The sequence below is a fragment of the Stegostoma tigrinum genome, chromosome 10 (genome assembly GCF_030684315.1).
Source record: "Stegostoma tigrinum isolate sSteTig4 chromosome 10, sSteTig4.hap1, whole genome shotgun sequence".
NCBI classification, from domain to species: Eukaryota; Metazoa; Chordata; class Chondrichthyes; order Orectolobiformes; family Stegostomatidae; genus Stegostoma; species Stegostoma tigrinum.
The window spans coordinates 17,632,149-17,652,405 of record NC_081363.1 but is presented as its reverse complement, the minus strand read 5'-3'; the positions used below and the strand labels follow the sequence as shown (position 1 = coordinate 17,652,405).

At 42.1% G+C, this 20,257-nt stretch overlaps 1 protein-coding gene across 1 annotated transcript in view; it reads right to left on the bottom strand.

Annotated features, from left to right (window-relative positions):
• Positions 1-1,162, bottom strand: part of LOC125455527 (cation channel sperm-associated auxiliary subunit beta-like) — an 86,237-nt gene extending 85,075 nt beyond the window's left edge. Inside the window, exon 1 of the mRNA XM_059649413.1 lies at positions 1,073-1,162. Within this exon, the coding sequence (XP_059505396.1) occupies positions 1,073-1,162 (90 nt within the window). The remainder of the gene's footprint in view (positions 1-1,072) is intronic.
• Positions 1,163-20,257: the final 19,095 nt, after the last annotated feature.

Sequence of the window (20,257 nt, the reverse complement as noted above, 5' to 3'; positions counted from 1 at the left end):
TTAAAAATATCCCTCCTAATCTTGAACTCCCCCACACTAGGAAAAACACCCTTGACATTCACCTTATTTATGCCCCTCATGATTTTATAAACCTAATTAAGATCACCCCTCAACCTCCTTCACTCCAGTGAAAAAAAGTCCCAGTCTTTCCAGTCTATTTTTATATCTCAAACCCTCCATTCCTAGCAACATCCTGGTAAATCTGTTCTGAACCTTCTCCAGTTCAATATTATCCTTCCAATACAGAGTGATCAGAACAGCACACGGGACTCCAGAAGAGGCCTCACTAATGTTGTGCACAACCTTAACATGATGCCCCAACTCCTACAGTCAAAGGTCTGAGCAATGAAGATAAGCATGCTAAACGCTTTCTTAGCCACCCTGTCTAATTGTGACACAAATGTCAAAGAATTATGTACCTGAACTCCTAGGTATCTCTGTTCAACTACAGTACCCAGGCCCAACCATTAATTGTATAAATCTTATCCTTGTTTGTATTACCAAAATGTAATACCTCACATTTATCCAAATTAAACCCCCTTGGACCATCCTCAGCCCAATGACCAAACTGATCAAGATCTATTTGTAATTTTAGATAGCCTTCTTGATTGTCTGCTGTACCACCAATTTTGGTGTCATTTGCAAACTTACTAACCATGCTTCATATTTTCATCCAAATCATTCATACAAATAACAAACCAAAGTGGACCCAGTATTGATCCCTGTGGAACAAGCTTCCAGTCCAAAGAATAGCTCTCTACCACCACCCTCTGACTCCTTTCATAAAGCCAATTTTGTATCCAATTGGCAAGCTCACCCTGATTCCCATGTGATCTAACTTTGCTAATTAGTCTACCATGCAGAGCCTTGTCAAAGGCTTTAGTAAAGTCTTTGTAAACAATGTTTACCATTCTGCCCTCATCAATATTTTTAGTTATTTAAAAACTCAATCAAGTTTGTGAGATACACTATACTGACCATCCCTAATCAATCCTTGCCCTGCTAAATGCATATAAATCCTATCTTTCAGAATCACCTCCAACAATTTACCCACCACTGAAGTCAGACTCACACGTTCATAATTTCCAGGCTTCTCCTTACAGCGTTTCCTAAAAAATGAAACAACATTAGCCAACCTCCAGTCTTCCAGTAAGTCACCCATGGTTACAGATGATTAAAATGTTTCCGCTAGGGACCCTGAAATTTCCTCCCCAGCTTCCTACAACAACATGGGATACATTTGATCAGGTCCAGGAGATTTATCTTACTTCAAGTTTACTAAGACCTCCAACACTTCCTTTTCTGTAATGTGAACTGTTTTCAAAACATCATTATTTATTTACCTGAGTTCTCTAGCCACTCAATAGTAAAAACAGACATGAAATATTAATTTAATATCTCTCCTATCTTCTGAGGCTCAACACAAAGATAACTTCATTGATCTTTAAGGGGTCCTACTCTTTTTCTAGTTGGTCCCTTTGTTTGCTTAATGTATTTGTGGAATTGTTTAGATTACCTTTAAGCTTGTCTACCAAGCCAATTTCATATCCCATTCTTGCTTTCCTGATTTCCTTAAGAATGCCCCAATACTCTTTATATTTTTCAAGAGGTTCAGTTGATCCCAGATGTTGATCTCTTATATATGATTCTTTTTATTCTTGACTAAAACTTCAATATCTTTATTCATCTATTGTTTCCTATTCTAACCAGCGTTACCTTTCACTCTAACAGGAACATAATGCTTCTGAATTCCCGTTATCACAATTTTGAAGGCCTCCCACTTATCAGTCATCCCTTTACCTGCAAATAGTCTACTGTCATCATATTTTGAAAGTTCTTGTTTCATACCCTTAAAATTTGCCTTACTCCAATTAAGAACTTCAATTTTTATGGAAGACTTATTCTTTTCCGTAACTATTTTAAAACTAATAGTCTTATGATCACTAATCCTAAAGTGTTCTGTTTCTAACACTTCAGTAACTTTTACTGCTTTACTTTCCAAGAGAAGATCAAGTTTTTACATCTTGATAAAGAAAATTTTCTTGAACACATTTAACAAATGCTTCACCATCCAAATCTTTAACACTACGGTAATCCCATTCAATGTTTGGAAATTTAAATCCCCTACTATTACAATGTTATTATTCTGACATATATTGGAAATGTCTCTCCACATTTGCTTCTCAATTTCCCTCTTGACTGTTAGGGGCCTATAGTGTAATCCCATCAAAGTGAACATCCCTTCCTTATTTCTAATTTCATCCATATATTTTTACGAAATGATTCCTCAGAAATATCTCCTCTAATTACAATAGTAATGTTTTCCTTAATCAAATATGCCACTACTCCTTCTCTCTTGCCTCTCTTTCTATCTTACCTATAACATGTAAAACCTGGAGCAGTCATTTGCCAGCCCTGTCCTTCCATCAGCAAAGTTTCTGTAATAGCTAGATATGCCAGTCCCATGTTCCCATACATGCCCTGTATTCATTAGGTTTACGTGTAAGACCCCTTACATTGAAAATAAACACAGTTTAATTTTTCAGTTACTTTGTTCTCTGACTTGCTTTTGTCTGTCTCTTCTAATTAACTTGTTCTTTTCTGATTCAGAACCATATGGCCTCATTTGTATCTCAATTCTCTTCGGATGTAGACAGTCTGATCTATATACCTGCCCAGAAGTGATTACAATACCCCAGAAATCAGATGCACGCTCATACACCAGATTTTCACCCCCGTGTTTAGTTGCTCAATTCTCCTATTTCTATATTCAAATACACAGGGAACCAGGTATAATCCACGATTACTGCTTTAGCGGTTGTGCCTTTCAATTTCCTACCAATGTCCCAAAATCTTCTTTCAGGACTTCCCCATTCCGACCCAAGTCAATTATACCACTGTATAAAGTTTGTATTAGTTTTGATATGAGTAATTTGGCTAGTTCTTAAAGATCAAATTTCCTTCATTACATTGTCCAATATAATTAAGATCGTAATTGTACATTTATATGCAAAATAGGGTCTTACCAAGATTCTTTCAAACTTGAATGCAACTAAGGAAGTTCTGTTAAATATCTCTAAACTTGGAGTCAGGCCCACACTGGTATATAAAGGAGAAAGTATGTTCATAACGCCTTCATGAACATCATTTACGTGGTATAAATTACAGATGACTTCCTGAAAGATATAAGTAATTTTTTACTTAAACCCTTTGAAAATTACAAAAAAAATTACAGAATTAGCAAGATCTTTTAATAAATAAAAATAGACAAGGGAGACCCGCTACTTTCTGCACCAGACACTTTTGGACACTCAGTTTCAATAAGAGTGCACCAGAAACCATATTTGTGAAGAGGAATTTTTATACATACATAATGTCCTGGAAGACCGTACAAACAGATCATGATGCACTAATAATACTATGTTAGAGCTTCGCTATCAATACTATGCTTTAATTCAACTTCTGTCAGCCTAAAGGAACCAACACTCCCCAACTAACGTTATTTAAAGAGTTATGAATCATTTACAGGTTAGGTACAAGGTTATTTCCTCTAGCTAGTGCTGCTACAAGTGGCATGAATTGTCCATTTTTGCATAATTGTAAAAGTCTCAGTTGCGGGGTCCAGTGACGACAAGGCTTATAAATAAGTGGGTGGCCATGGGTACCTGCATGGACCCAAACTATGCCTGCCTCTTTGTAGGGTACGTGGAACAATCCCTCTTCCAAAGCTACACTGGCCCTATCCCCCATCTCTTCATCCGTTACATCGATGACTGTTTCGGCGCCGCCTTATGTTCTCATGAGGAGCTCGAACAGTTCATTCACTTCACTAACACCTTCCACCCCCAACCTTAAGTTTACCTGGACCATCTCTGTTTCCAATCTGGCATCCACCTGGAAACCAATATCCATTTAAATCTACTGACTCTTCACAACTACCTGGAATATTCCTCCTCTCACCCACCTTCCTGTAAAAATGCCATTGCCTATTCCCAATTCCTTCGCTGCCGCCGCATCTACTCCCAAGATGAGGCATTCCACTTCCGAACATCTCAGATGTCTTCTTTTATACTGTATGCTCTTTTATACTTTTATACTCTTATATACTGTATCTGCTGTTCCCATTGTGGCCTCCTCTACATCGGGGAAACCAAACAGAGGCTTGGGAACCGCTTTGTAGAACACCTACACTTGGTTCGCAATAAACAACTGCGCCTCCCAGTCATGAACCATTTCAATTCCCCCTCACATTCCTTAGATGACATGTCCATCCTGGGCCTCCTGCAGTGCCACAACAATGCCACCCGAAGGTTGCAGGAACAGCAACTCATATTCCGCTTGGGAACAATGCAGCCCAATGGTATCAATGAAGATTTCACAAGCTTTAAAATCTCCCCTCCCCTGACCACATGCCAAAACCAGCCCAGCTAGTCCCTACCTCCCTAACCATTCCTCCCACTTCAAGTCCCACCCCCAAACCCTACCCACTAACCTCATCCCACCCCCCTGATCTGTCCGTCCTCCCTGGACTGACCTATCCCCCCCCTAACTCCCCACCTACATTCACCTTCACTGGCTCTAACCCCACTTCTTTGAGTTGTCTGTCTCCTCTCACCCAATCTTTTTCTCTATCCATCTTCTAACCGTCCTCCCATCTCCGTATTTATTTCAGAATCCCCTTTCCCTCCCCCATTTCTGAAGAAGGGTCCGACCCAAAACGTCAAGCTTTCCTGCTCCTCTGATGCTGCTTGGCCCGCTGTGTTCATCCAGCTTCACACCGGGTTATCTCAGGTTCTCCAGCATCGGCAGTTCCTACTATCTCTCTTATAAATAAACCAGTTGTTTCCAGAAAAGGGTGGCCTAGTAGCACTTCTCTTTAAATTGGACATGAGCAGGAGGCCATGCAGAAGTCACACAAAGCAGCACAAGCTGCTGGAATCTGGAGGAGGAGGTGGAGTAGGAGGGTGAAAGAAGTGCAAAGGAAACTCAGGGAGTAATTCTCATACCTGAACTTCCCTCTCAATCAATGCAATGAAGCACCTATGCCTCACTAAAGATATTATTACTTAAATCTGCAAAGTGTTGTAGTCACTGCTCTATCCTGTGTTGGCTCTGAGCTGTGCTTTATTGGGTTCCTTCCAATCTGGTCTGGAGACAGGCACATCTTTTCACGAGCATTGCACTGATGCATAAGAGAGATCACTAAGATCTTTCACACAAAGACAGACTACTTCATTCCATTCTTAGAGATAGTAAGAAGTGCTGATGCTGGAGTCAGGGATAATACAGTGTGGAGCTGGAGGAACACAGGAGGCCAGGCAGCATCAGAGAAGTACGAAAGTTGATGTGATAAAGTGAGCATGAGTGTTTACTAAGATTGCAGCCATTCTCAAAGTGCAGGTTGCCTGACTGCATTAACTTGCACAAATCCAAAGTGAAGTCAGCCACATACCTGAACCAAAATGAAATTCACTCTGTGAAGGTGCACTGGCGTGTGACAACTGATACACATCATACTGGTGCACACTATCCTGGAAACCCTGCACATCTGCCAATGTGGTATACTGCATCCACTGTACCCGGTGCGGCTTCCTCTACATTGGGGAAACCAAGCGGAGGCTTGGGGACCGCTTTGCAGAACACCTCCGCTCAGTTCGCAACAAACAACTGCACCTCCCAGTCGCAAACCATTTCCACTCCCCCTCCCATTCTCTTGATGACATGTCCATCATGGGCCTCCTGCACTGCCTCAATGATGCCACCTGAAGGTTGCAGGAACAGCAACTCATATTCCGCCTGGGAACCCTGCAGCCATATGGTATCAATGTGGACTTCACCAGTTTCAAAATCTCCCCTTCCCCTACTGCATCCCTAAACCAGCCCAGTTCATCCCCTCCCCCCACTGCACCACACAACCAGCCCAGCTCTTCTCCCCCACCCACTGCATCCCAAAACCAGTCCAACCTGTCTCTGCCTCCCTAACCGGTTCTTCCTCTCACCCATCCCTTCCTCCCACCCCAAGCCGCACCCCCAGCTACCTACTAACCTCATCCCACCTCCTTGACCTGTCCGTCTTCCCTGGACTGACCTATCCCCTCCCTACCTCCCCACCTACACTCTCTCCACCTATCTTCTTTACTCTCCATCTTCGGTCCGCCTCCCCCTCTCTCCCTATTTATTCCAGTTCCCTCCCACCATCCCCCTCTCTGATGAAGGGTCTAGGCCCGAAATGTCAGCTTTTGTGCTCCTGAGATGCTGCTTGGCCTGCTGTGTTCATCCAGCCTCACATTTTATTATCTTATACTCAGTCTGCAGCATTCATCAATGCCATGCCTCAGGGCAGGAATGACCTAGTGGTATCGTCACAAGAACCAGGTGATGATCAGGAGACCTGGATTCAAATCCTGCCATGTAAGATGGTGGAATTTGAATTCAATAAAAATATGGAGTTAAGAGTCTAATGATTACCATGAAATAATTGCTGATTGTCAGGAACAACCCACAAAATGTGTATTTCAATAATCATGGCAAACGAAAGGGTGACCGCCAAGCAAAAAATGGTTATTCATTCGACATGACTCATGACTCTGGTGGGAGGTGTTGCTGTTGTGATATTGTGTCTGGGCTTGAATCCTACTATAGTGAATGGTGACATTTGGATTAAGTAAAATCTAGAATTAAAAGTTAGCCATCAGGCTAACTGTTCTTTTCAGGGAAGGAATTTGATGTCTGTGTGACATCTAAACTGCAATAACATTATGGGGATTTTTAACCGCACTCTGAAAATCATACTTTTCTTTTTGCAATCAACAAAGGTGGTAGGGAGGTGTTGGAGGAAGAAGAGGTTTACACTGTCTTTTCTACTCTTCACACCTACCATTGATAACTTTTTTTGCCCTTGTATTACTCTTCCACTATCAATAGCACTCCATTTGTCATGCTCTAGAAATCTTCACCTACTCATTCATCTTGTCCTTTTGTCAACAACATAGAAACAGCATTTGCCACCCCCTTCGGTTCTGAAGAGTCACATTAGACTCAAAACATTAACTCTGTTTCACTTTTTACACTTACTGCCAGACCTGCCGAGTTTCTCCAGCATGTTATGTTTTAATTTCAGATTTAGGTATCTGCAGTACTTTGCTTTTATTCACTCAATAGTCATGCAACACCCAGTCATAACTAGTGGTGAACAATTAAATAATTCCCTGGAGGAGGGGGCTGCACAAATATCCCTAACTTCAATGATGGGGCACCCAGCACATTAGTGCAAAAGATAAGGTTGAAGCATTTGCACAATTTTCAACAAGAAATGCTGATTCATCTCAGCCTCCTCCAGAAGTTCCCAACATCACAGGTGCCAGACTTCAGCGGAAGTGATTAACTCCGTGTGTTTCCACTAAATGTTTGGAAGTTTTCAACCTTCGACGTAAAGGCAGAAGGTCATGACAACATTCCAACATTAGTACTAAAGATTTGTGCTCCACAGCTTACAGTGCCACTAGCCAAACCATTGCTTAGTTACAATACTGGCATCTACCCAACAATGTAGAAACTTGAGATAACAAAGTGTGGAGCTGGATGAACACAGCAGGCCAAGCAGCATCTTAGACGCTCCTAAGATGCTGCTTGGCCTGCTGTGTTCATCCAGCTCCACACTTTGTTATCTCGGATTCTCCAGCATCTGCAGTTCCCATTATCTCTGATCACAATGTAGAAATTTTGCCTGGTATGCCCTGGAGACAAACAGCAGACAAATACAACTCAGCCAAATACCACTCCTTTATGGTTGTGGAGTAGATTTGTAGCTCAGGTTGCGGGTGTTAAGGTTTGTTGGCTTGCTGAGCTGGTTTGTTGTTCCGCAGACGTTTCGTTACCATGCTGGGCAGAACTTGACCCATATACACTCCACTACGAAGAAAAAACAGAAAAAAAACCAGAAGTGAGACAATCCAGCTCAACTGACTCCAGAGTTGAAAAACAGGCGGGAAAACACACTGGCTCTTCATCTGAGGCTACACTGATGATGTTACCCAGCATGGTAACGAAACATCTGCGGAACAACAAACCAGCTCAGTAAGGCAACCAACCTCAATATCACTCCTTTAGCCAATTCTTGATTATCAGAATTTGACTGATAGGACCATTAACAGTGCTCTCAAGCAGCACTTGCTTAGCAAAAACCTCCTCACTTGTTCACAGTTGGTTCCACCATCGTCACTGGAGAGGCAATAGTTAGTAGAATTAATGCTAGACTATTGATCCTGAAACTCAGCAAATGTTCTGCGACCTGGATTCAAATCCAGCCGTAACAGATGGCAGAACTGGAAGTCAATAAAAAGAATCTGGAATTAAGGGTGTAATGATAACCGTGAAATCATTTTCGATTGTCAGAAAAACCCATCTGGTTCACTAACATCCTTTAGGAAAAGAAATCCTTATCCTTACCTGGTCAGGCCTACATGTGACTAAGGCTGACACTGGGCAATGCGGGATGGGCTATAAATGCTGGCTTAACCAGAGTTGCCTACATCCTGTGAATGAATTAAAAAAATTCAACTTCTGATCTCATTAAAGCTTTGGTTCAGTCTTGGCAGATGAATTCCAGAGATTACTTAACAGTGACTGTGCTTTAGGTTTCTTGGATAAGGGCGACAGCGTGGAACTTTAGCAAAATTAGAATCAACAAGAACCAACCCTCTGCTGCTTTGTGTGACATATGTTAGAGGAGTTAAATAGAAGTTGTTGAGGGTGAGGATGAGCTCGGTCAAGCAGAGGAGGGTGATGGTGGCTGGGGATGGGTCAGGTCTTTGCTCCAGGAAGAAATGAAGAGCTCGAAGACCCTCCTGGTGGAGAATGGATGTGTAAAAGGATTGCACGTCCATGGTAAAGAGGGGGCGGCTGGAATCTAACATACAGGAAGAAATTTGTGGTTGTCAAAAGTTGGTCATCTTAGCTCCAGAAAATCTTTGCAGGTGTTCCTCCAAATACTGTTCTAGACCCAAGCATCTTCAGCTGCTTCATCAATAGCTTTGCATACAACATAAGGTCAGTAAAAGTGCCTTAAGCTCATGACCACATGACATTCATCATAATGTGTGACTGCTCAAATGCTGAAACAGTCCATCTCCAAATGCAGCCATACAATACCCATGACACATCAGGTCATTGTGTCTACTACGGTAACTGATCTCATTTCATCCGGTGATCTCCCCACCTCTGCTTCCAAGGTGATAGTTCCCCAGCCCCGCATAGCTCACTTCAATCTCCTCTCAGAAATCCACAAACAGGACTGTCCAGGCAGATCCATTATTTCAGACTGCTCCTGCCCCACAGAACTCATCCCCTCCTACTTTGACTCAGTCTTCTCTCCCCGGTCCAATCCCTGCACACATACATCCATGATTCCTCTGACAACTTACGCCGGTCTCAAAACTTTCAGTTTGCTGGTTCCAGCCGCCTCCTCTTTACCATGGGCGTGCAATCCTTTTACACATCCATTCCCCACCAGGAGGGTCTTTGGGCTTTTCGTTTCTTCCTGGAGCAAAGACCTGAACCATCCCCAGCCACCATCACCCTCCTCCGCTTGGCCGAGCTCATCCCAACCCTCAACAACTTCTATTTAACTCCTCTCATCTTTCTCAGGTAAGAGGGGTGGCCATGGGTACCCACATGTGCCCTAGTTATGCCTGTCTCTTCATGGGGTACATGAATATTCTTCATTCCAGTCCTACTCCTGCCCCCACCCACAACTCTTTCTCCGATACATCATTGATATCGTTGGTGCTGCTTCCCTCTTCTCGTCTGGAATTGGAAAATTTCACCAATTTCGCCTTCAATTAGCACCCTGCCCTCACTTTCACCTGGTCTATCTCTAACACCTCTCTTCCCTTCCTCATCTACGTTTCCATTTCTGGGGATAGACTGGCCACTAATATCCACTACAGACCCACTGACTCCCACAGCTACCCAGACTATACATCCTCACACCACTGTAAAAGCTCCATCCCATTCTCTCAGTTCCTCCGCCTCCATCGGCCAATGTCGACAAGGCAGCATATGAAATGTCCACATTCATCCTCAACCGAGGATTCCACAGTTCCATGGTTGACAGGGCCCTCAACTGGGTCCAACCCATCTCCCTCAGTTCTGTCCTCAACCCTTCTCCCCTCCGGTAACAGCGTAGGGTTCCCCTTGTCCTTACCTATCATCCAACCAGTGTCCAAATCCAGAAGATCATCAGGCACCTTTTCCGCACCTCCAGCATGATACCACCACCAGACACATATTTCCCACCCTTCCCTTGACCACCTTCCACAGGGACTGTTCCTTCCGGGGCACCCTGGTCAACACTTCCTTCATGCTCAACAGCAACCCCCCCACCCCCCGACAGCCCAACGGCACCTTCCCCTGTAACCGGCAAAGTTGCAACATCTGCCCATTTAACCTCCTCCTTCCCCAGTATCCAAGGGCCCAAACATACCTTCCAGGTGAAGCAACACTTCACCTGCACTTCCCAGAATCTAGTCCACTGCATTCGCTGTTCACAATACAGTCTCCTCCACATTGGGGACACGAAGCATAGACTAGGTGACCGCTTGCAAAAAAGACCCTGAACTGCCTGCTGCCTGGCACTTTAACACACCACGCTGTTCCCTGACCAACATGGCTTGCTGCAGTGTTCTAGTGAAGCTCAACGCAAGCTAGAAAAAACAAAACCTTATTTTCCACTAGCGGACTTTGCAGCCTGTGGACTCAATATCAAGTTCAATAATTTTAGGACCTAAACTTTCCCATGTCCTAGCCCCCTACTCCACACATCAGGCCTTGTTACCACATAGACTGCCATTACCTGTTATTAGTCACCAACAGTCCCCATTAGCAACTATTCACCTTCCCAACCGGATCATTATCAAGTCTTTGTCTGTCTAACTACTATTCTCTCTCTTTAGGCTCTACTCTATCATTTACTCCCTACCCCATCCCCTGCCTCCTTTTTTCTGGCATAGAAACTGACGTTTTTCCAGCCGCTATCAGTTCTCAAGAAGGGTCAACGGACTTGAAATGTTAACTCTGCTTTGTCCTTCACAGATGCTGCCAGACCCGCTGAGCTTTTCCAGCAACTTTGTTTTTGTTCCAAATTTACAGCATCCGCAGTTTTTTTCATTTTTTTTAAGACAATATCCATGTTCAGGTGAAAACTGGCAAATGACATTCATGTCACACAAGAGTCAGGCAATGTCTATTTCCAGAAAGAAAGACTCTATGGGTCATTGATTTTAATATTCAGTACCTACATTCTAGGAGTTACCATTAACCAGAAACAAAACTGGATGTGCCATATAAATACTGTGGCTACAAGACTAGCACAGGCTAAGAGTCCTGAAGCAAGTAACTCATCTCCTGATTCTCCAAAATCTGTCCACCATCCACAAGGCACAAGTTAGGAGGGTGATGAAATAGTCCCCACTTGCTTAGATGAGAGCAACTTCTGCAACTTTGAAGAAGCTAGACACAATCAACTCAAAGTGGCCTGCTTGATTAGTACTGCATCCATAAATATTCTTTCCCTCCAATACAAACGCAGTGAGTAGTAGCAGTGTGTATGTTCTTAAAGATGTAGTGAAAAAATTCACCTGGCTTCTTAGACAGAACTTTCTAATCCATAACTACTAATATCTAGAAGAAAAAGAGAAACAGATATTTGGGAACATCAACACCCATAAGTTTGTCTTTAAGCCATTCACTGTCCTTATTTAGGCATTCCTTCACTTCCATTCCTTCATTGTCACTGGATCAAAATCCTAGAATTCCCTCCGTAAAACCACTGTAGATACACATAGAGAACAAATGGACTGCAGGAGTTCAAGAAGGTTTGTTCGCCACCACCTTCTCAGGATCAACTAAAGACAAGCAATAACTACTGGTTCAATAAAATCCCCTGAATTAATAATAAATACAATCCTTAAATAATGTTTCTGCTCCTTCGAAAGTTCTGTTAATTAAAAAAATTCCATGAGAGCTACCAAAAAACTCAAGCCCCAAATTCCTATTTATCAAACATTTTGTATGAAGTCCCATAAATTTTGTCTTTCCTCTGTCACTCACCATACCATTAATGCTTTTGGACAATACAACATAAAAATTAGTGCAAAATACATATTCAAAATCAAATTTATTAATTAATGAATAGAAGCCATATTGGATGTAAAGTGAGTATACTAGGCTCGGTATTGGCTATTTGGTTAGTAAAAATATAACATTAACATTGTTATATTCAATTCTTGTGAAGGTTAAGGTAGACTTGGTGTCTAATTCCTTCTGTCCCACAGTAAAGTAACATTTTAGGCCATTTTGTAATTCTTGAAAATCAAGGATATTACCTGGAGAAGAGAAAATTAATATAAAAAATTGATCATCCTTGTGCATCCTCCTAATGTCTTGTTTGTACATTTTTACCTTTCCTAGTACTCGTAAAATGTGTTTTCTCATGGATAAAGATTAGTTCCTGAGTTTCAGCAGAGAAGATTCCACATAACCTTGACTACAAACAGCTCTAGGCTCAGAGGGCCTTGCTAAAGACTGCTCTGTAGGCTACAGCAATCTGTGCTTTCTAACTGACAGACAACACCAAGGCCGTCACAACGTTGATGTAGTGAATGCATGATTACCATCCTCCTGAGACAGCAAAGCAGGTTTTAGAGTTCAAGAAGAAGTCTCACTCTCTGAGGGGAGAACCTCAGCAAACCTAAGCCGATTGGATTTGTGGAATGCTGCGACACCCTCAAGGGTCTTTAAACTCTGGAATCCAGAAACATAATGATAACATCTAAGCTTTTATGGGAGCAAACTGAGAAGCCATGACAGTGGGTTGACCGGCACTCATTTAAAATCTATCAGAAGGACTAGATTCCAAAACCACCCCCATCTTCAATGATGAGTATTCTGGCATTAATTCAAACGACAAGGCTGTTCATTTACCAATATATTCAACTTGAAGTGCCAAGTGGATGATTCATCTTGAAGCCATCAACAACTCAGGTACTAGTTCCCAGGCAATTCAATTCACTGGATAGGAGATCAAGAAACAGGTGAATGAATTGGATACAGCAAAGGTATGGCCCCAACAAAATCTCAGGTGTGATATTGACTTATGCTTCAAATCTAGCACAGGTAGACCAGAATTGAGGTGAGAATGACTACTTTGACATCAAGGTCGCATTTAACAGAGGATGTAACTATGAAGATGGACAAGGGAGAAGCAGTGGATGTAGTGTACCTGGGCTTTCAGAAAGCCTTTGATAAAGTCCCACATAGGAGATCAATGAGCAAAATTAGGGCACATGGTATTGGGAGCAAAATACTGACTTGGATTGAAAATTGGCTGGCTGACAGAAGCAAAGAGTAGTGATAAACGGGTCCCTCTAGGAATGGCAGGTGGTGACTAGTTGTTTACCACAAGGTTCGGTGCTGGGACCATAGCTGTTTATAAAATACATTAATGATATAGATGAAGGCATTAAAAGTAATATTGGCAAATTTGCTGATGACACAAAGCTGGGTGGCAGTGTGAAATGTGGGGAGGATTTTATGAGAATACGGGATGACTTGGACAGGCTAGGTGAGTGGACAGATGCATGGCAGATACAGTTTAAAGTGGACAAGTGTGATGTTATCCACTTTGGTGGCAAGAACAGGAAGGAAGATTACTATCTAAATGGAGTCAAGGGGAAGTACAACGAGATCTAGATGTTCTTGTACATCATTCAATGAAGGCAAGCATGCAGGTATAGCAGGCAGTGAAGAAAGCTAACGACATGCTGGCCTTCATAACAACAGGAATTGAGTATAGGAGCAAAAAGGTCCTTCTGCAGCTGTACAGGGCCCTGGTGAGACCGCACTTGGAGTATTGTGTGCAGTTTTGGTCTCCAAATTTGAGGAAGGACATTCTTGCTATTGAGAGAGTGCAGCGTAGGTTCATGAGGTTAATTCCCAAAATGGCGGGACTATCATATGTTGAAAGATTGGAGCGACTGGGCTTGTATACACTTGAGTTTAGAACGATGAGAGGGGATCTGATTGAGACGTATAAGATTATTAAGGGATTGGACACTCTGGAGGCAGGGAGCATATTTCCACTGATGGGTGAGTCCAGAACCAGAGGACACAGGTTAAAAATAAGGAGTAGGCCATTTAGAACAGAGTTGAGGAAAAACTTCTTCACCCAGAGTGGTGGATATATGGAATGCTCTTCCCCAGAAGGCAGTGGAGGCCAAGTCTCTGGATACTTTCAAGAAAGAGATGGATAGAGCTCTTAAAGAGGAACAGGATACTGATTGTGGATGATCAGCCATGATCATAATGAATGGTGGTGCTGGCTCGAAGGGCTGAATGGCCTACTCCTGCACCTATTGTCTATTGGCATCCAGGAGCCCTAACAAAATTGAAGTTAAGTGGAGGAACACTTTCTGTTGTTTGGAGTCATACATAACACAATAGAAGATGGTTATGGTTGTTGGAAGGTAATCATTTCAGCTGTAGGATACAGATGCAGGAGAATCTGTTTTGTGCTCTCAACTCAACCATCTTCAGCTGCTTCATCTACAACCTTCCATCCAACAGGTCAGAAGTGGAAATATTAACTGATAATTACACAAAGTTCAATACCATTCACAACCTCTCAGATACTGACAAGTGAGAACTAACAGACAAGTGCCAAGCAAGGTTCATCTTCAGCAACAAAGACTCTGAACATATGCTTTGGCATTCAATGATCCTACTATCACTGAATTCGCCATATTCAACATCTTGGGGATTACCACTGATCAAAAGGGCTAGAAAAGCAGGTCAGAGGTTGGCTATTCTCCAGCAAGTAGCTCATTCCTGACTGTCCACTACCACAAGGTACAGTCATATAATGGAATACTTTCCAATTGTATAGATGACTGAAACTCAAAAGATAATCAATACTTTAACTCTAACAATGACAAAGCAGCCCACTTGTTGACACTAAAAACACTACTGTAAGTATTTATTCTCTCTATCACTGAAGTGGAAGCTGAAGTCCTGAGATGCCCCCAAAATGGCACCAACGAATTTCAATGTGGCAGTCGGAGCAGTTCTAAATTGTACATCCATGGCTTACAGAGGTAACTGAATGGTAATGTGCAACTGCCTCGTTGTGATCTCATTTTCACTACTGGGCTGTTCAAAAAACACAACTTGTGCACTTTAGAACTGGTAGGAGAAGATCCACTGCTGCTGGTGTTCTTTAGACAGGGGCAATAACTTCTTGAAGAGCTACCCTTGAAGCTTGTAAGGCGCCCTTTCATGTATGGTCCAAGGCATCTTTGTGGAAGACAGGTGCATTTAGGATTGTAAAATGTAGACAATAACGTGTGTACAAAATGTATAAACTCATTGAAGCTGCAAATTTCTTTGGAATTATCAACATCATTGGAACCTGATAATGAAGCTACCATAAGAGCTGTCACGGCATTTAAAAATCATGACAATTAAATATTTATCTAAAAACTATCTGCAGCAATTAAAGAAGTTGGTGTTTGCTATTTCACTGCGTCTTTTACATAGGTCTGAGGATTATCTTTACAGGATCTGGGCTGCAAAACTATTTTACAACCTTTCATTATCACAGTAGAACACCACAAAAGCCACATCAGTAGAGACCCACACAGACAATAACCCCACATCACTCTCAGGCCCCCAGGTAATCAACACATATAGCATAATACATTAATATAGCGCTACCCATTTACCCATTCTCAATGACTTTGATCTTCTTGAGCAAATTATTGTAAGACCTTGGTCTATTCAGTCGTAAAGACAGCTTCAACTCTTTGAAGTGGAACATCATTAACTATGCAAGCAAGACATTGGGGTGTATTTCTCAGGGACATGTGTGACAGAAAAGGAGGGAGTGACACTGGCACCACAGTTAAAGCACACAACTTCAGATGTTTCAAGCCAGAATGACCCCTTTAACTGTAGTATTTGGGCTTTGGGGAAAACTCTCCCAAAAGTGATGAGTTTAGTACACAGTTCCAAAGTGCTGACAAATAGAACCATAACAAGAAAATGCCAAAATTATTGAAGTAGTCAAACTGAGTAATTTACAGAGTATAGATTGTTTGCAATACTCTGCTAAATTAGTTACCAAAGTAAAAATATTCAGTACCATATTGAACTAAATTTAGTTCAATTACGTATCATCATCAGGGGGGTAGGTACGGGTGGTTGCTACACAAGAGTTAGAAGTCAGTCTAAACTCCTAACATTGTACATAAAACAAAGAGGTTGCTCAAATAATGTGGTCTCCTGAGAGTTGAACAGTTTCACATTCACTCAAAAATCATAATAGCCACACAGGTAGTGACACATGTAGATTGCGACCCTATTCTCTGGATAATGAACATATGTAGTGGCATATTACATTAATGCAACACTACACATTTCTTTTCCTCTCAGCATTTTATTGTATTATAAGATGGAAATGGGCAAGAAAATTAACATTCATAAAGCATATGTCACAAAGTTGTGTTCTCAGGCAGTTCAAAGAAGTGTAATCAGACATTTAACAATTAGTCACATGAAGATGCTGTCACAAATTAATAAAATTAAAGCTTAATTAAATTAATATACTTTAAGGAACAATTTAAGATAGGAGAGAAACGATTATTACGGAGTAACTAAAGGCATAAGTGATGGCTATAGCAGCTCATTTTTAAAACATGTTTAAATATAACTGTTAAGAAAATAGCAAAAGCAAATTTATAGTTATGTCAATTACCAATTTCTCCAGATAAAGATACATTCTGATCCTGTCCGTAAAATTGTGTCCTTTTTCTGTTATACATCTAAATCTTGCACTGTCTTTAACTAAAATATAAATAAATAATATGGTTATCATTCTTACTCATGAATATAATAGAGCATAGCATAAGAAGTACAAAGAAGGGTAGGCCTACAGTACCACTCTAAAAGGTCATGGCTGATTAGGGGATGGTAGTGGTATAGAGGTCATGTCACTGGTCTACTAATCCAGAGTCCCAGACCTTTGTTTTGAGAACGTGGATTTGAAGATCACCTCGACAGCTGGTTAATTTTGACTTAAATGAAAAACACCGTAATTAAATGTTGCATAATTGTGACCATGTTTTTATTACCATAAGAACCCATTTAATTCAATCATTCCTTTTTCTATTCATTGGTGGGATGTGGGCTCCACTGGCTGGCCAGCATTTCTTGCCCATCTCTGGTTGCCTTTGAGAAGGTGGTGGTGAGCTGCATTCTTGAACTGTTGCAGTCCACCTGCTGTCAGTTGACCCAAATGCTTTAAGGGAGGGAATTTGAGGATTTTGACCCAGTGTCAGTGAAGGAATGGCGATATATTTCCAAGTCAGGACGGTGAGTGGCATGGAAGGGAACTTGGAGGTGTTGATGTTCCCATATGTCTGATGCCCTTGTCCTTCTAGATGGAAGTGGTTGTGGGTTCGGAAGATGCTGTCTGAGGATCTTTGGTGAATTTCTACAGTGCAACATGTAGATAGTACACACTGCTGCCACTGAGCATCAGTGCTGGAGGGAGTGAATGCTTGTGGATGTAGTGCCAATTAAGCAGGCTGCTTTGTCCTGGATTGTGTCTAGCTTCTTCAGTATCGTTGGGGCTGCACTCATCCAGGCAAGTTGGGAGTATTCCACCACGATCCTGACTCGTACCTTCTAGATGGCGGGCAGGCTTTCAGGAGTCAGGAGGTGAGTTACTTGCTGGAGTATCCCTAGCTTCTGGCCTGCTCTTGTAGCCATTGTGCTAATGTGGTGAGTTCAGTTGAGTTTCTAGTCAGTGGTGGCCCCCAGGAGGTTGATAGTGGGGGATTCAGTGCTCATAATGCCATTGAATGTCAAGGGATGGTGGTTATATTGTCTCTTATTGGTGATGGTCATAGCCTGACATTTGTGTGGCATGAATGTTACTTGCCACTTGTCAGCCCAAGCCTGGATATTGTCCAGATCTTGTTGCATGTGAACATGGGCTGCTTCAGTATCTGAGGAATCACAAATGGTGCTGAACAGTGTGCAATCATCGGCATACATCCCCACTTCTGACCTTACATGGAGGGAAAGTCACTCATGAAGCAGCTGAAGATGGTTGGTTGAGGACACTACCCTGAGGAACTCCTGCAGAGATGTCCTGGTGCTGAGATGATTGACTGCCAACAACAACGGCCATCTTCCTGTGACTCCAACCACCAGAAAGTTGGCTCCCGATACCCAATGATTCTAGTTTACTAGGGCTTCTTGATGCCACACTTGGTCGAATGCAGCCTTGATATCAAGGGCTAACACTTTCACCTCACCTCTGGAATTCAGCTTTTTTGTCCATGTTTGAGCCAAGAGTTAATGAGATCAGGAGCTGAGCAGCCCTGGCAGAAACCAAACTGGGCGTCACTGAGCTGGTTATTTCTGAGCAGGTGTTGCTTGATAACACTCTTGATGACACCTTCCATCACTTTACTGATGATCGAGAGTAGACTGATGGGATGGTGATTGGCCAGGTTGGATTTGTCCTACATTTTTTGTACAATTTTCCACATTGTTGAATAGATACCAGTATTGTAACTGTACTAGAACAGTTTGGCTAGGGGAGCGGCATGTTCTGGCGCACAAGTCTTCAGTACAATTGCCGGAATGATGTCAGGGCCTATAACCTTTGCAGTTTCCAGTGTCTCCAACTGTTTCTTGATATCACGTGGAATGAATTGAATTGGCTGAAGACTGGTATCGGTAATGCTAGGGACCACTGGAGGAGGCCGAGAATGATCATCCATTCGGCACTTCTGGCTGAAGATTGCCTTGAATGCTTCAGACTTATCTTTCACACTGATGTGCTGGGCTCTTTCATCATTAAGAATGGGGATATTTGTGGAGCCTCCTGCTCTAGTGAGATGTTTAATTGTCCACTACCATTCATGACTGGATGTGGCAGGACTGCAGAGCTTAGATCTGACCCGTTGGTTGTGGGATCACTTATCTCTGTCATCACTTGCTGCTTTTGCTGTTTGGCTTGCAGGAAACTTTAGGGAACAAAATTTATCATCCTTATTTGTTTTTGCCTATATGTATTCCAGGCCCACAAACATGTGGTTGACTCTTGACTGTTCTCTGAAATGATCTAATGGCTATGTAGCTCAAGGGTAATTAGAGACTGGCAGAAAATGATGGCCCTGCTTAGCGATGCCCATAACCCTCGAAGTTTAAAAATGGTTACTGCCTTAACTGTTTAACAAAAGATGACTGCAGATGTAAATTCAGAGATGATCTGGCAAAGCACTGAAAGGTATGAAGAGAACTTAAAACTATAGCTCTACAATGGCAGAAATGCAATGCAAAACAACTGGACTGTGATCTTTTGGAATTTCAAAGATAATGAGGCACTGACTACCCATATCAGCAAAAAGCAATGTCCTATGAATTATGTCTTAAACTGCCTGCATATTATCTTTTAAACTTCCAGGAATGTATAAAAAACTTAAAAACCAACTGCAATCTGGGTCTATCAGTGTATTGAAGTACTAGTATAAACTGTGAAGGTCTCAGTTTGCAGGATCCATTGGACACCCTGCTTTGCCAGTAAAGAAGCTCTCTAGAATCAGTAAAATCACTGTTGAAAAGGAAATAACATGAAAACCTATCAGCTAACCTGCAGAGAAACAAATCTCACAATCAATTGCTTCGCTACCAACAACAACATTACCAGCATCAATGAATTTAACAGTTGCATCATTCCACAATCTACTCTCTGTGGATCATTGAATAGAATCCCTACAATGCAAAAGAGGGAATTTAGCCCACTGAGTCCTCAACAACTTTCCAAAGAGCATCTCACCCTATCCCTGTAACCCTGCATTTCCCATGGCCAATCCACCTAACCTGCACATCTTTGGATCATGGAAGAAAACCATAATATCCGAAGGAAACACACACAGATATGGGAAGAATGTGCAAACTCCACGGTCACCCAAGGCTGCAATCAAACCTTGGTCCCTGGCACTGTGAGGCAGCAGTGCTAACCCAATGCTGCTCTGAGACTCTGATTCATATTTATTTTTACCTGTTATCTGTTATCAATTCACATTGCTAATCCATGTGTTGTGATTTGGTATCTTTTCTTGTGTGTAGTCAATTCATCCTTCTATTAACTTAAGAAAGCCTGGTAAATTTAGGACGTTTTAAAACATAC